This window comes from Littorina saxatilis, linkage group LG17 (assembly GCF_037325665.1).
Source record: "Littorina saxatilis isolate snail1 linkage group LG17, US_GU_Lsax_2.0, whole genome shotgun sequence".
Taxonomy (NCBI): domain Eukaryota; kingdom Metazoa; phylum Mollusca; class Gastropoda; order Littorinimorpha; family Littorinidae; genus Littorina; species Littorina saxatilis.
In genome coordinates, this window is record NC_090261.1 from 58,552,004 (window position 1) to 58,567,845 (window position 15,842).

General features: G+C 38.2%; 1 protein-coding gene across 1 annotated transcript in view; it reads right to left on the minus strand.

Annotated features, from left to right (window-relative positions):
- The window catches only part of LOC138951854 (1-phosphatidylinositol 4,5-bisphosphate phosphodiesterase classes I and II-like), a 140,131-nt gene that overhangs the window by 16,977 nt on the left and 107,312 nt on the right, over window positions 1-15,842 (minus strand). The window contains exons 23-29 of the mRNA XM_070323414.1: window positions 11,907-12,150; window positions 8,840-8,884; window positions 4,723-4,809; window positions 3,700-3,815; window positions 3,085-3,282; window positions 2,228-2,499; window positions 822-879 (exon numbers count right to left, since the gene is read on the minus strand). Of these exons, the coding sequence (XP_070179515.1) occupies window positions 822-879; window positions 2,228-2,499; window positions 3,085-3,282; window positions 3,700-3,815; window positions 4,723-4,809; window positions 8,840-8,884; window positions 11,907-12,150 (1,020 nt within the window). The remainder of the gene's footprint in view (window positions 1-821; window positions 880-2,227; window positions 2,500-3,084; window positions 3,283-3,699; window positions 3,816-4,722; window positions 4,810-8,839; window positions 8,885-11,906; window positions 12,151-15,842) is intronic.

Here is a 15,842-nt window from a genome sequence, read left to right on the forward strand (position 1 = left end):
AAAAATAAAACTTGTTCATGGTAACTGCAAAGACATTTTTATAAATTTAGTGGATATTTTTTTATTTTTAGATACATTTGCAGTTGTTATTAAGCTCGCAAATTTTGGCACAAGATAGACGAAAGGATGTTTAATAACTTTGCCTGATAAAATTTTGAAATTTTTGATGTTGGATATTTCCGTTTTGTCCGTCTGAAATCTATGCATTTTTTGAAAAAGTCCCATATAGGTGCTATGCAGTTGTTCACATGCACTTAAACAAACACACACATGTGAGAAACAAAAGGACGTAAGAGCTCTAAATGCATACATTACTCAGATCTTAAAATAGCGGTGACGGGCGTTGTGGCGGGGTGGTAAGACGTCAGCCTCTTAATCGGAAGGTCGAGGGTTCGAATCCCGGCCGCGGCCGCCTGGTGGGTTAAGTGTGGAGATTTTTCCGATCTCCCAGGTCAACTTATGTGCAGACCTGCTAGTGGCTTATCCCCCTTCGTGTGTACACGCAAGCACAAGACCAAGTGCGCACGGAAAAGATCCTGTAATCCATGTCAGAGTTCGGTGGGTTACAGAATCACGAAAATACCCAGCATGCTTCCTCCGAAAGCGGCGTATGGCTGCCTTAATGGCGGGGTAAAAACGGTCATACACGTACAATTCCACTCGTGTAAAAACCACGAGTGTATGTGGGAGTTTCAGCCCACGAACGCAGAAGAAGAAAAAAATAGCGGTCTGCCTCATTTGTTCAAGATTCACACATATCCTATTAAGGTTACTTTTCATCAGGTCAAAGACATCTACATGTGCCTTGGCATAATACTCACCCTCTGTCGCTCTGTGACAACTGCTCCTACATGCTTCTGCTGTGCCTCCCGCTTGATTCTGAAAAACAGTCAAGAGTGTTACATCACAATCTGGTAGACGAAACAAAAACCCAAATGAAGGGAAAGGAAAAGTCAAATTTTGCCTTACAGCAAGAAATCTAAAATGTAGAGTAAACCTATCCAAGTTTAAGCAATTTCTGCTTGTCCCAAAGTTTCTTGGTCAAGTGCAGTGTCATAGTCAACAAATCTTTACTGGAAGAGCTACACGAAAGAACCTATTTATCTAAGCCAAACCTACCCGGACAATAGACGAATTGGAAATAACTCAGTCGAGCTTGTATGGGTAGTAAAAGAGTGAATACTCTTGCTTTTATTGAGGCAAACTTTCCACACATGCTCCTTGTCCACGTGTTTCAGACACACCCCTCGCTAGTGGCTGGCTTATCATATCATGTGGGAAAGTTTACTTCATTAAAAGCAAGAGTATGCACTCTTTCACAACCCATACAAACCCGACAGAGTTATTCCCGAACATCGTCAATTCTTGCTTTCAGCTGCATTGTCAAATCCCATTTGCACTAAAAGAGCTATTAGCTAAAGAACCTACCCTGGTCCAAGCTAAAACTCACTGAAATAATTGCTGTTTGGTTCTTAAATTATTGGCAAGCCACACTGTATCATTCTGGACAGACCTTTTAGCAAAAGAAACCCAATCTTAGCCAGGCCTTAACAGATAATTCCTGCCTATCGTTTACCTAAAACATTTCCCAACCATGTGAGTAAAGTACTTGAATCGTGAAAAACCTTCACTATGCATGCGACTGCACTTTTAACTGTCGATTTCTGTGGCCTCATGTTTCTCAGCCAGCAGGCTCTATGACTACATTTGAAGAACAAGATAACAATAAAAATGTACTCACCGAAAACATGGACAATAAAAAAAATTTCAATTTTCTATTGTCCATGTTAATGGTGAGTAAATGTTCATTGTTATTTTGTTCTTGTTACTTTCAGTGTCTTGTTCCTATGCTTACATTTGAAGAGTTTGTTTGTTTGTTTGTTTGTTTGCTTAACGCCCAGCCGACCACGAAGGGCCATATCAGGGCGGTGCTGCTTTGACATATAACGTGCGCCACACACAAGACAGAAGTCACAGCACAGGCTTCATGTCTCACCCAGTCACATTATTCTGACACCGGACCAACCAGTCCTAGCACTAACCCCATAATGCCAGACGCCAGGCGGAGCAGCCACTAGATTGCCAATTTTAAAGTCTTAGGTATGACCCGGCCGGGGTTCGAACCCACGACCTCCCGATCACGGGGCGGACGCCTTACCACTAGGCCAACCGTGCCGGTCATTTGAAGAGTATAAAGCAAAGAAACCTTCACCACGCCAAAACCCACCTGGACAATTCCTGTTTGTCTTTATGCTTCTTGGCCAGCTGCTTCATGTGCTCTCGGATCTGTGGATCCATGGCCTTCTTCAGCTCCACCACGTCGCGATCGTGGATCTCGTCCAGGGCCTTCTTGTGGCAGTTGTGGTTTGCGGTCATCACCTCGTACAGCGCATCGTAGATGGCATTGTGGTGACGCTTGTACACCTCTAGCTCCACCTGGAAGTGGTCCTTACTCATGCCCATCATCACGTCCGCGTGTTTGTACTTCATCTCACGATGCTGGAACAAAAAATAATGAACTTAGGTTAGGTTTAAAGAATGATTAATGTTGCCGAGTACAAGTGAGAATGCTTTTGAACAGCTGTTTATATAGATACCGGTATGTGGAAACACAATTTTGGCTGCTGACTGAAATAGTTTCAAATGATATTTCTGTGTTCTGCCAAGGGAATGTACAATTAAAGGCCTAGCTACTACATGGATGATGTCTTTCTTCTTTTCCCTAAATGGTCCTACTGGAACAAACTGTAGTAGAAGGTGCTGTTTTGTCACCCGGCAATATAATTCTTATCTATGAAATACACCAACAATGCTGCTATGACCTTCAGCAAAAACAATGATTTCTAATTCTTCTTCCTCATTCATGGGATAAACTCCCTCGTTCACATAATTATGTTTTTTCCTCTAATGGGTTTTTTCATGTATGACCGTTTCTACCCCGCCATTTAGGCAGACATATGCCGATTTCAGAGGAGATACCATGATCTGAACTATGACCTGCTACAACCTTCAGCAATTACCATGCTTTCAACTATGACCTTCAACAATGACATTGAACATAAGACAACGACCTTGGCCACCCACCTCTTGGTCCTGAGCCTGAAGCATTGCCTGCAGCTCCCCCTTGAAGACTTGCTGCTTCTGCTCCGTGTTCTCCCCGCACTTGGCCATCTTCTTCAGGGTCTTGGTGTGAGTCTTCTCCAGCGCTATCCGAGCTCGGGTCTGGGACGCAATCAGCTTGTCCAGCTGCATCTGCTGCTGCTCCTCCAGAATCTCCCGTGCCTGAGAGACACAATGTTCAGTGAAAGAAATGCACAGAAAGACAGTGGAATCCCTCTTTAAAGATCCTAGCTGTTTTCTTATATTTCTGTTCAAAACTTCTGTAAATTTACACCCTCGTAGTTATTTAAACTCTGCAAACTGTAAATTTGTTAAAATCCTCAAAACTGTATGCCAATAGTTTGTAAAAAAAAATTAAAAAAAAGAAAAAAAAAAAAGTTCTGAAAGTAAAATACACATTTGATCTTTTCACGCCCAACTTTCAAAACAAAATGCATAATTTTAAAACATCTTTGCATCATTTCTCTGTCTCAGAGGCATCAGATATACATTTTGAGCAAACAGAAACACTTCTGTAGTCAGGTTCTACTACTAAAGGTAATATTTGATCAACTTATTAACAGAAACACAGTGTGAAACCTTTTCATGCTTGCGCCGCATGTTTTCCAGGTCTTTGTCTCTCTTGGCAACAGCTTTCAGGTAGGCCTTGCAGGTCTTCAGTTCTTCCAGTGGTGTAGGCTTCAAGATCGCAGAATCTAAAGAAAAAAGATCACCCTGTTTCATTAAATATTCTTTCTTTATTTGGTGTTTAACGTCGTTTTCAACCACGAAGGGTTATATCGCGACGGGGAAAGGGGGAAGATGGGATAGAGCCACTTGTCAATTGTTTCTTGTTCACAAAAGCACTAATCAAAAATTTGCTCCAGGGGCTTGCAACGTAGTACAATATATTACCTTACTGGGAGAATGCAAGTTTCCAGTACAAAGGACTTAACATTTCTTACATACTGCTTGACTAAAATCTTAACAAAAATTGACTATATTCTATACAAGAAACACTTAACAAGGGTAAAAAGAGAAACAAAATCCGTTAGTCGCCTCTTACGACATGCTGGGGAGCATCGGGTAAATTCTTCCCCCTAACCCGTGGGGGGTTTCATCGCATATCACTTTTAAAACAACACATAAAGCTAGCTCAGCTACTACAGTGGAACCACCCTTTTAAGACTCCCTCCTTTTTAAGACCCCCCATTTTAAGACCCCCTCCTTTTTAAGACCCCCCATTTTAAGACTCCCTCCTTTTTAAGACCCCCCATTTTAAGACTCCCTCCTTTTTAAGACCCGATTTTCTTAGATTTGTTGAGGTCTTAAAAGGGGGGTTCCACTGTACTACATTTATAACCTTCAGCAATGACCTTCATACCAACAATTTAAAATGATACCTTCAGACTTACTCTCTATTTTGTGTGTATACAAACTGTTAGTTTTGTATTACTGTGTGGCACAAATGCAGAAGGAAACACTGTGACCATAAGTTTACATTCACATGATAGTTACTGTCTGTAATTCAATTCTTCAACAGCACTGAGGAAAATATAAGTAAACTTAAAAGTAAAAAACGTTAAAAAAAAATAAATGCAGATAAAAAAAAAAAGATCTCACCATTGAGCTTTGAGTTTTGTGCAAATGTTCCTGCTGTCCCATTTTCCCCAAGCATTGATGAGGATGTCATCCGGTTCAGGTTGCCACCTTTCACAATGAAAAGAAAACCAATGAGTAAATCCGGAAATAAAGGCACTGTTAATTATCGTGTACAGTAGTCACATCATTTTTTACTTTCACAAAAAAGACTGTAACTTCAATAAGTTTTCTTACCTTTTAAAACATAGTATTGTGTACGCAATTTTAAAACAGTTTTGAGACACTTAACAAAAATTTAAATGCCACTTTCCCAACAGTCTGTTAAACACCGCAGAATCATTTTTGTGAAACTGCAGTTTGACCCTCAACAAAACTCACAGTGCTTCTTTTTCACCCTTTCTTTTTGATGATGAAATACCACACGAATAAGCCTTATTTACATGAAATGACTTTGAAGACAGTTTCAACCTACCACGAATGACGTGGCTAAAACAAGCATGAAGCTATATAAATTCTCCCCCTTAAGCTAAACTCTTTCACTACCATTAAATGATAACATTTTCAATGCACTGATGTGCAGGTCTTGTTGAGTCTTTTAACTTATGTACACAGAGACTAATTCAAACAATTAACCTGGAGTACCCCAATTTAGCTTGTATTCCTCGACTTCAGTAACAAAGCAATACCCATGCACATACATACAGACTCACACATTATGGATTGTACTCCATACATATACCCTTACATAAGTCAGCTAAAGAAGACAACTTGAAAGAGATTAATAATCATAAAAAATTTACATTAACAACTTGCATTCTGACAAATTAAATAGGATCACGTCAGACATCTATGTCACACACACACACACACACACACACACACACACACACACACACACACACACACACACACACACACACACCTAAATAAATGTAAAAGAACAATAGATACACATATATTTCATGTCAGGTCATTATCATGGCTGGAAATGTAGGAGATAAAAGAAAAACCATCAAAGAAAGAAAAAGTTTACTGTCAGTTTGTTTGTTTGTTTGTTTGCTCAACGCCCAGTCCACCATGAAGGGTGATATCAGGGCGGTGCTGCTTTGACATTTAACGTGCGCCACACACAAGACAGAAGTCGCAGCACAGGCTTCATGTCTCACCCAGTCACATTATTCTGACACCGGACCAATCAGTCCTAGCACTAACCCCATAATGCCAGACGCCAGGCGGAGCAGCCACTAGATTGCCAATTTTAAAGTCTTAGGTATGACCCGGCCGGGGTTCGAACCCACGACCTCCCGCTCACTGGGCGGACGCCTTACCACTAGGCCACCGTGTTGCGGTTTTACTGTCAGTACAATATGTTATTGAAACCAGCAAAATAAAAAATAAAATGTCAACAACCTGAACTTTATTCCCCTAGAATTACTGTGACAACTCTACAACTGAAATAATAAATTGCAGTTCTTCCCATCCGCATACAAGAAACTAATAAAGAATGCTAATTTAATTAAAGCTTAACTTCATTAGTTTCATCCATTAGGGGTCAAAGTAAGCTGTTAGAAAAAAAGACATCCCAAATTATGCATCATTTCTATTCAAGCGAGAGTCTGAGTACATTAATGATAAACTATTTAAACTATTAAAATCTTAGTGATGACAGTTGGACTGACATTTAAATTGGAGCAGTCACCATCCAAGTGTTTTAAATAACAAAATAAAAATAAACAAAAAAATAAACAAAGTGTAAGAGGTAGGTAGGAATTTCAAGAAAGAAGAAGAGTATTACATTTTATTTTAACCAATTCAGTACTCTTGGGAGAAAGAAACAAAAGATAAACGACAATTTCTCAAACACTAGTATATATTTGTCGATGAGTACTATGACCTGAATTTGAAATTCTTCACACCAATCTGGCACAAAAACCATGTCTGACCATAACTGCATTCTTGTATTTTCCTAAAATTAAGGCCAGAGATGGCAGGACATTTCCGTCCCAAAACGTATTTGGGTTCTAAGCATTTTTTTAACACAATTAGAATCATTTTGCGATGTAATTTTGTAATCGTCAACATCTTCCGTGTAATAAAATGATCATTTTCAAAGTATTTTATTAACATATGACACCATTGCGAAAACTGTTGACGCCGTTTTCTCAGAATCGTTTTTTTAGCATCAGTGCCCATTTTGGGAAAAAACTTTCGCAGACCAAAGTTGTGTGTGGGAAGACAGAAAGAGAGAGTGGGGGGATGGGAGAGAGAGAGAGTGGGGGGACAGGGGGGAGAGAGAGAGAGAGAGAGAGAAAGAGAGAGAGAGAGAGAGAGAGAGAGACAGACAGACAGATAGACAGACAGACAGACAGAGAGACAGAGAGAATTTGAGTCAGAGAGCTAAGAGAGAGGGGAATTAAGTATATTTTTCTGGATTATACTGCACACAGCTACACCTTTGCTTCAATGAAAGTGGTAGGGTAGTGTGAATATAATTCAAGGTTCCAGTTACATGTTTACGAATGCAAATGACTACACTCAAAAGCAGTATAAATAAAACTATTACATAAGTTACTCCTCTGCAGATAACAATCTTCCTATCCATAACAAAGGAATTCCATATGGTTTCAACATTAATGTTTCTTTAACCATAATATTGATGCCCATAAGTAATCAGTCTCTATGAAAACGGGTATTTATAGTATCATGTACAATAAAAAGGTCTGAGAGAAATTAACATTTCAAAACAATGATATTCTGTACAAAAAAATAGTGGTGACAAAATTAAAATCTTAACTAGCCCACCATCTAAATTCTAGATTTAATTTGTTCCTTCTTTATTTCTTTCCCCCCACCCAGAGGTCAAGAGATCTTTTTTAATTTTGCAGCTATAAAGTCAATCATAATGGGTCAGAGAGCACAGCAGAAACACACCACAACTGATATAGTTTTAAAGCCATATGTACTCGATGACTATAAACGCTAATTGCTTTACCAACAGCTGGAGACATGCTAAATTAAGTTCCCTGCAAAATATTGTGGTCTAGGACCCCTTCAATGTTGAGATATGTTAATTTTCATTTTGATCTGGATCGTCCTATTTATAGATTTGCCAACAGAGGTAGCGTTGACGCAAGGGAAATAACTCCGCGTCTTTGTTTACATCCAAAGTTTTTGAGACTCTAAAACAAGCTGTAATGCATGTATATGGTCCGCGCATGGCGACATATCGTCATTACATGGTCTTATGGTGCGTTTGACATCGATTATGGGCAAACTACACTTTGTAAACACGGGAGCGCGTACATATGCCTTTAAGCCAAGCTATACTTTGACAGGTTATTGCCTTGCTTTTCAATAAACGCATAAATACCCACACAAATGGCTAATAGGAAAAAAAGATTTCAGCTAACTTGGAACAAAACAATTTTGGGATTAGTGACAAGAACAAAGCAAGGGAGTAATGCCAACCTGTGAGTGATCAAAAGCAGAGGTTATATATAACAAAGAGATTATGAAACGAGAGTCATCAGTCACTTGCCCATTATATCCTTTTCACTGAGCTGAGTAAATAAACTTTATTTTGGGATTAATTTAGGGCTCATATAATATGGATGATTGCATTAGAACGGAATATTTTTACTTTTTGTTTCAAAATGTTTGCATCTTTACTTCTGAAACAATAGCAAGCATCTATATTGTTTTGCTAGTTTAAATTGACAAATCTTAAATCATATCTTTAAACACAAAATTAATGAAAAACTCGTACATCTTTAGTCATTTCAATGCATGTAGATATCAAAGCTCGTTAGAGATAACAGTTGTGAAAGAAACAACTCAAAGTCAACACCTGAACTCTCTTTGTACAATATGAATAAATAAATTTGATAAAACTGCCTCAGCAGAGATTAGTCAATCAATACACTGAATCTGGTATTTAACTTGCATATCAAATCTGACATCAGATTTTAAAGGGATATATGTTACACATCATGACCAAAATTAGTTCCAGCATAAACATTTTAGATAAGAATAATCTACAGTTGGCAACATGTTTCTGGTCTTGCTGATCTCGTTTCATTTCTCTTCATTCTACTTCCAGTACAGTGCTATGTGGCAACCAGGGGCAGTTTCTACTCACACAACAACAACCGCAGGTTTGCATCAGACAACGTCAGCATTTTCCCTACACATTTTGAAACACCAATTGGGGGTCAATCATGCATGCAAAGCACGTAACTAAAGACACAGATAACAGTGTTCACATACACAACATCAAAATGCACCAGAACAAAAATTCCCACAGGGGAAAAAAGCAGATAAACAAGTACTTAAAGCAAATATGTGACCCTCCACCATGAAATGAGTCGCATGTCACCTTTGCATGATTTTCATATTTTTACATTTTCCTAAAGAGTTTTTTATGCTCTATCCAGTGGTGAAAACCGTTTTAGAAAAGAGCGAAAACTGTTTGAGTTATAAGCCTGTGACTAAGGTGACCCTCACACTGTTACCAGACACTCCCCGGACTTATATTAAGCCTAGCGCAGAACCGCGCGAGGTGACATGCGACTCATTTCGTGGTGGAGGGTCACATATCAAAGACAATTTCAACACTTGTGCATAAGTCTCCTTGAATGATCCTAAGTGCTTATCAGCATTCTGACTTCCCCATCAAAATTCAAGCTAGTGGAATTTTCGCGCTAATGGAACGTTGCGCTTTGTGATGCTGCGCCAGTGAAGTCATGCTACTAGCTGTCACGTTAGTAGATGTCGCGCCAGAGTAAAGTGAGAGGAAACTTCTATTTTGTGCTTAATTTAGCATTTGCATGAATGTAGGTGGACTTTTAAGGATTCCAAAAATTAAAAATGATTTCTATTTTATTTATTGAAATATGTTTTCAGCAAATTTCCAATTTTCCTATTCCTTCGAACAAAAATTTACAATTTTCCTATACTTTTTAGCAAGGTTGTAAAATCCTTGAATGAAATAAGAAATGTACAAGTTTACTGAAAGTTTCAGGGATTTTGTAAATTTCTTGGCTTTGAGAATTTACTGTAACATAAACAGCATAATGAAATAATCATCTGAGACTTGACTAAAACAAGAAGCTTTATCATACAGTCATTATCTTAATCCTCTGTCAATGTTTGAAATTTTAGATTGCAAAAACATGATGTCATATATAAACTTAGACTGCCTGCATCAGTTTTCTCCTGGTAAAAACTGTATCAAACTGGCAAACCTTTGCTTCTTAAAGTTAAGGGTGAAGTGTCAGTTTTCGTGGAATTTAAGCATAACTATATTTTGTCAAAGGGAAACGAATAACCATTGAAGCTCATGTATGTACCGCTTCCAAGTATTACAATCAAAATAAAAGTGAGGAAGAACTCTATCAACTTCTGTAACTAACGCAAACAAAAACACATTCAAGCGGAAGATGTAAATTCATGTAAATGTAACTGCATGTCATGCAACCAACAAAACGTCGGCAAACCAAAAACAAAAATAAAACCTCTGCAAGAAATCAAACAAATAAAACACAAATCCAAAACAAAATACAAAAAGCCTGATAGCTATAGTATAACCAGGCTAGCTACCAGCAAGGGAGGATTAAACAACATGAAACAAAGACTAGGGGTGTGAAACTATAGACAACTGGACTATAACAGGCATGAGATCATAAAATTGCAACAACAACAAAAAACAACAAGTCGCGTAAGGCGAAAATACAACATTTAGTCAAGCTGTCGAACTCACAGCATGAAACTGAACACAATGCAATTTTTCAGCAAGACCGTATACTTGTAGCATCGTCAGTCCACCGCTCAAGGCAAAAGCAGTGAAATTGACAAGAAGAGCGGGGTAGTATAGTTGCGCTGAGAAGGATAGCATGCTTTTCTGTACCTCTCTTCGTTTTAGCTTTCTGAGCGTGTTTTTAATCCAAACATATCATATCTATATGTTTTTGGAATCAGGAACCGACAAGGAATAAGATGAAAGTGTTTTTAAATTGATTTCGAAAATTTAATTTTGATCATAATTTTATATTATTAATTTTCAGAGCTTGTTTTTAATCCAAATATAACATATTTATATGTTTTTGGAATCAGGAAATGATGAAGAATAAGATGAACGTAAATGTGGATCGTTTTATAATTTTTTAACTTTTTTTTACAATTTTCAGATTTTTAATGACCAAAGTCATTAATTAATTTTTAAGCCACCAAGCTGAAATGCAATACCGAAGTCCGGCCTTCGTCGAAGAGTTGGCCAAAATTTCAATCAATTTGATTGAAAAATGAAGGTGTGACAGTGCCGCCTCAACTTTTACAAAAAGCCGGATATGACGTCATCAAAGGTATTTATCGAAAAAAAGAAAAAAATGTCCGGGGATATCATTCCCAGGAACTCTCATGTAAAATTTCATAAAGATCGGTCCAGTAGTTTGGTCTGAATCGCTCTACACACACACACGCACAGACACACACACATACACCACGACCCTCGTCTCGATTCCCCCTCTATGTTAAAACATTTAGTCAAAACTTGACTAAATGTAAAAACAACAACAAAACAAACAAAAAAACAACAAGTAAAACACACAATAAGCCATAAAGCAATTGCCACCCACACCATTTTTGAGAAAAAAACAAAAACTCAAAGAATTGTGCAATCTCGAGATCTCAAGAATTCTCTCTCAAGCTTTGAACCTGTTCTTTCTTTCTTTATTTGGTGTTTAACGTCGTTTTCAACCACGAAGGGTTATATCGGGAAAGGGGGAAGATGGGATAGAGCCACTTGTCAATTGTTTCTTGTTCACAAAAGCACTAATCAAAAATTTGCTCCAGGGGCTTGCAACGTAGTACAATATATTACCTTACTGGGAGAATGCAAGTTTCCAGTACAAAGGACTTAACATTTCTTACATACTGTTTGACTAAAATCTTTACAAAAATTGACAATATTCCATACAAGAAACATTTAACAAGGGTAAAAGAAGAAACAGAATCCGTTAGTCGCCTCTTACGACATGCTGGGGAGCATCGGGTAAATTCTTCCCCCTAACCCGCGGGGGGTTTTGAACCTGTTGGACATCTATGAACTCTAGAAAAAAGTCTCATGCCTGAACCTGAAAACAGTTGCACCGAATCAAGAATAGCTGGATTGAGGACAATAGTGACCAGTACCAAAAACTGTACTTTACCTGATCCAGTGCTGCTCTGGCTGTTGGCCGACTGCACGCTCTCCTGCTTGCTGATCATCATGTGCGGGGATGACCCCATGCGGTTGAGGGAGGGTCGCGACGGCAGGGACTTGTTCTCGGTCGTGGGGCTCATGTCCACCCGGTTGGGCTTGGAGTTGACGGAGTTCTGCCTCTGGTTCATCTTGTCCCCCAGGTCCTTGATGGCCGAGTTGGGCAGACCGTCCGCCTCGTCCTTCTTCTCTTCCTACAAGGATATGGACGCTAAACAGTCAGTATCATTTAAATAAAAAGCAGACATGCGAGTAACCAGGCTAGGTACTTTTTTGTATCAATATTTCGGCAGGTAATGCCTTCGTCAGGATGGTAAGAAAGAGTGGAAACCATCAGTATCAGTAGAATACAGTCCAACAGGTACAGGTAAGACACTAATTAGTCTTACTGTAGCACTAGAGGACCCCTGGGTACTGCTAAGATGCTTGTTTTAGCAGTAGACCACTGGGCTGCACTGACTAATGGTATTTAACATCTTCACAGGCATATAAACCTATCAATGCATTAATTGGGGACTCCCTGAGAACGGTCACCACTACAATATGCTATATGTAGTTTTATATTGGTTGATGATAATCCAGCACTGCTCAAACACTAGTAACTTCATTAAGGTAGCACCGAGGACCCACCAGGCACCATTGAAACACTCAGTACTGCAGCTTCATACATTTTCTAACATATTACTCCTTTACTTAAGTTTGTGTAAAACCAGGCAACCAATAAAGTAAGGGCAAGAACAAATAGCAAACAATAATACTGCCAGCAATGTATAATGTAAAACCGATGATATGGAGGGGGAGGGGGGGGGGGGGGGATAAGTGTTACTTTAAAATCATAGTTCAGTTCCATAAACGTACCAGTGTATTCTAACAATTTGTAGTTTATCAATCGAAATACTTTCGTGCAACTAAGTCTCTGTGTAATTAGCACTCTCTGTGCACACTATAGAACTCCTGCTATCAGACACACACAGCTGAACATGTCAACAGAAAGAATACGAATCCTTTGTATTTAACTTGCATTCTGTATGGTGCATCATTTTGTTTTGAGATAATAACTGCAAATGTTCACCACAACAATAAACCACTGACTTGGATGGCAACATGCATGGACAAGTCACATGAACACAATTTCATGCTCACACGAACGATATCATGTCACACTACAGGGCTAGTTTCAGTGCCAAATAATGACAGTATTTGTCACTGCTTCATAACAATAAACCACCCCCTTCCCCAAGTAAGAACAGTATTTGCCACTGTTTAAGAAAAATAACCATTTCCCTTCCCCCCCCCAATGAAAAATAATAAAATAAAAATAACCTTAAAGTAGAAAGAAGTCGCGTAAGGCAAAATTACTACATTTAGTCAAGCTGTGGAACTCACAGAATGAAACTGAACGCACTGCATTTTTTCACAATGACCGTAGTCCGCCGCTTGTGCAAAACGGAGTGAAACTGATGAGCCTGTTCAGCGCGGTAGTGGTTTCGCTGTGCTGCATAGCACGCTTTTCTGTACCTCTCTTCGCTTGAACTTTCTGAGCGTGTTTTTAATCCAAACATATCATATCTATATGTTTTTGGAATCAGGAACCGACAAGGAATAAGATGAAATTGTTTTTAAATCGATTTCGGAAATTTTATTTTGATCATAATTTTTATATTTTTAATTTTCAGAGCTTGTTTTTAATCCAAATATAACATATTTATATGTTTTTGGAATCAGGAAATGATGTAGAATAAGATGAACGTAAATTTGGATCGTTTTATATAAAAAAAAATTATTACAATTTTCAGATTTTTAATGACCAAAGTCATTAATTAATTTTTAAGCCACCAAGCTGAAATGCAATACCGAAGTCCGGCCTTTATCGAAGATTGCTTTACAAAAATTCCAATCAATTTGATTGAAAAATGAGGGTGTGACAGTGCCGCCTCAACTTTTACAAAAAGCCGGATATGACGTCATCAAAAGTATTTATCGAAAAAATGAAAAAAAACGTCTGGGGATATCATTCCCAGGAACTCTCATGTAAAATTTCATAAAGATCGGTCCAGTAGTTTGGTCTGAATCGCTCTACACACACACACGCACAGACAGACAGACAGACACACACACACACATACACCAGGACCCTCGTCTCGATTCCCCCTCCATGTTAAAACATTTAGTCAAAACTTGACTAAATGTAAAAAGACTCCCCACCTCCCTTCATTATACTAACCTCCACTGCCTCATTTTATTCTGAACATAAAAGCACTCAACGGACACAACGGCATTTCACATAAAACAGACAGAACTTTAATGTCTAATACAGTACTCTCTATTTCGCCCCATGCATGGAAGGTTCGTCATTTCAGTGAATGAATCTCAAAATGTTCATTATTTTTTAAAGTATGCAACGTCCACACGGCTAATTCTGGAGATGACCAGAACGTGTTATAGTAACAGCTGACACTAAACCTGGATTATAATTAATTAAAGTCACCACTGAATCATGCCACCATGCGGGTATACAAAACCACAAAAACACATCACAATAGTAGCAACATTTAAACCAAATATACCACAGTTTGTCCGTAGTCACCTGTATCTCACTTTGTCATTTTGTTATTGTGAGATGTGTATATGTCATTTTGTTATTGTGAGCAGTGTATATGTCTTTTGTAACATTTTCTTTTTATCAACAACAATTAAAAACAGTTATCTACAGATGATTTTGCAGTGACAATCACTATCTTTGGCCTTTGTATTAATCTTTAAACTAGCAGTGTTTTTCGCTTCAGACTACACAGACAATCAATGTATCTATTTGTAAAACATATGCTAGAATTACTTTCTGGGCTTGCTTTAATGATTACTTCCACTTTCACTACAAACTAATGTGGTCAGAGTGCAGTGAGTGAAATATAATGAACATCCAAAGTGATAGATCATGCATTATTTCTATAGTGTTACTTACATCAGTAAATGAGTACTAATTTTTCTTTTGCAATCAGGAAGACACTACACATGCTTTTCAAAACTGCATAGCAAGTACTTGTCAGTCAAGTGTGTACACTGACACAATTGCTCAAGACGATACAAGATGCAGTTTCTATCAGACACTTGAATTTTTTTTTTTACCTTAAATCACAAACGGTTTTGCACAACATTTTCACAATAAAAAGGTCCCCTGCAAGAAGTTTAATTCTCAATGTAGAGGCATGGGACTTGAAAGTAACTAAATGATTCTTAGATGTCTGTCCAAAAAGGTCCATGTCTTCTGTCTGTTTGTCTATGTTCTGATGAGTACATTTTTTATTGTTATTTGATGGTATACCATCTCAACTGCAATCCTCACATTCCTTAATTATTTATATCTATCTCGTAACTAAATGTTTTTCGCAGTTATCAATGACATGTACACTGAAACACTGCAGATCTTTCCAACAGAGTAATCTTCTTGATGGTTATACTGAATCTAACATGCACAATTAATAGACAATGTTCGAAAATTTAAACTGTCAAGATTTAATGAGTTGTGGAAGAGTAATGCTAAAACTTGGAAATACTGGGGCAAACAAACCCATGTGACATTGTAGGCCAATCAAAAGCGAGCGGCATGTGTCCACACATGGCTGGCGTTATGGTTTGCTCCAGTATTTTCAAGGAAAAGCAACTCACAACTAATAAAAACCTGACAGAGTTATTCCCAGAATGTGTCTATCAACAGGGCTATAAGTATTTAACTAACACTCATGTCTACCTACTCTTTCTAATTTGTATCAGTAGCTTGCATATCTACCTAAGCTTTCTAAATGGTTTCAGTAGCTAGCTTGCATATACAATGTTCTCACACGGCAATTGTCCTGAGTTGACTACAGATTTACCAAACAACAATGAT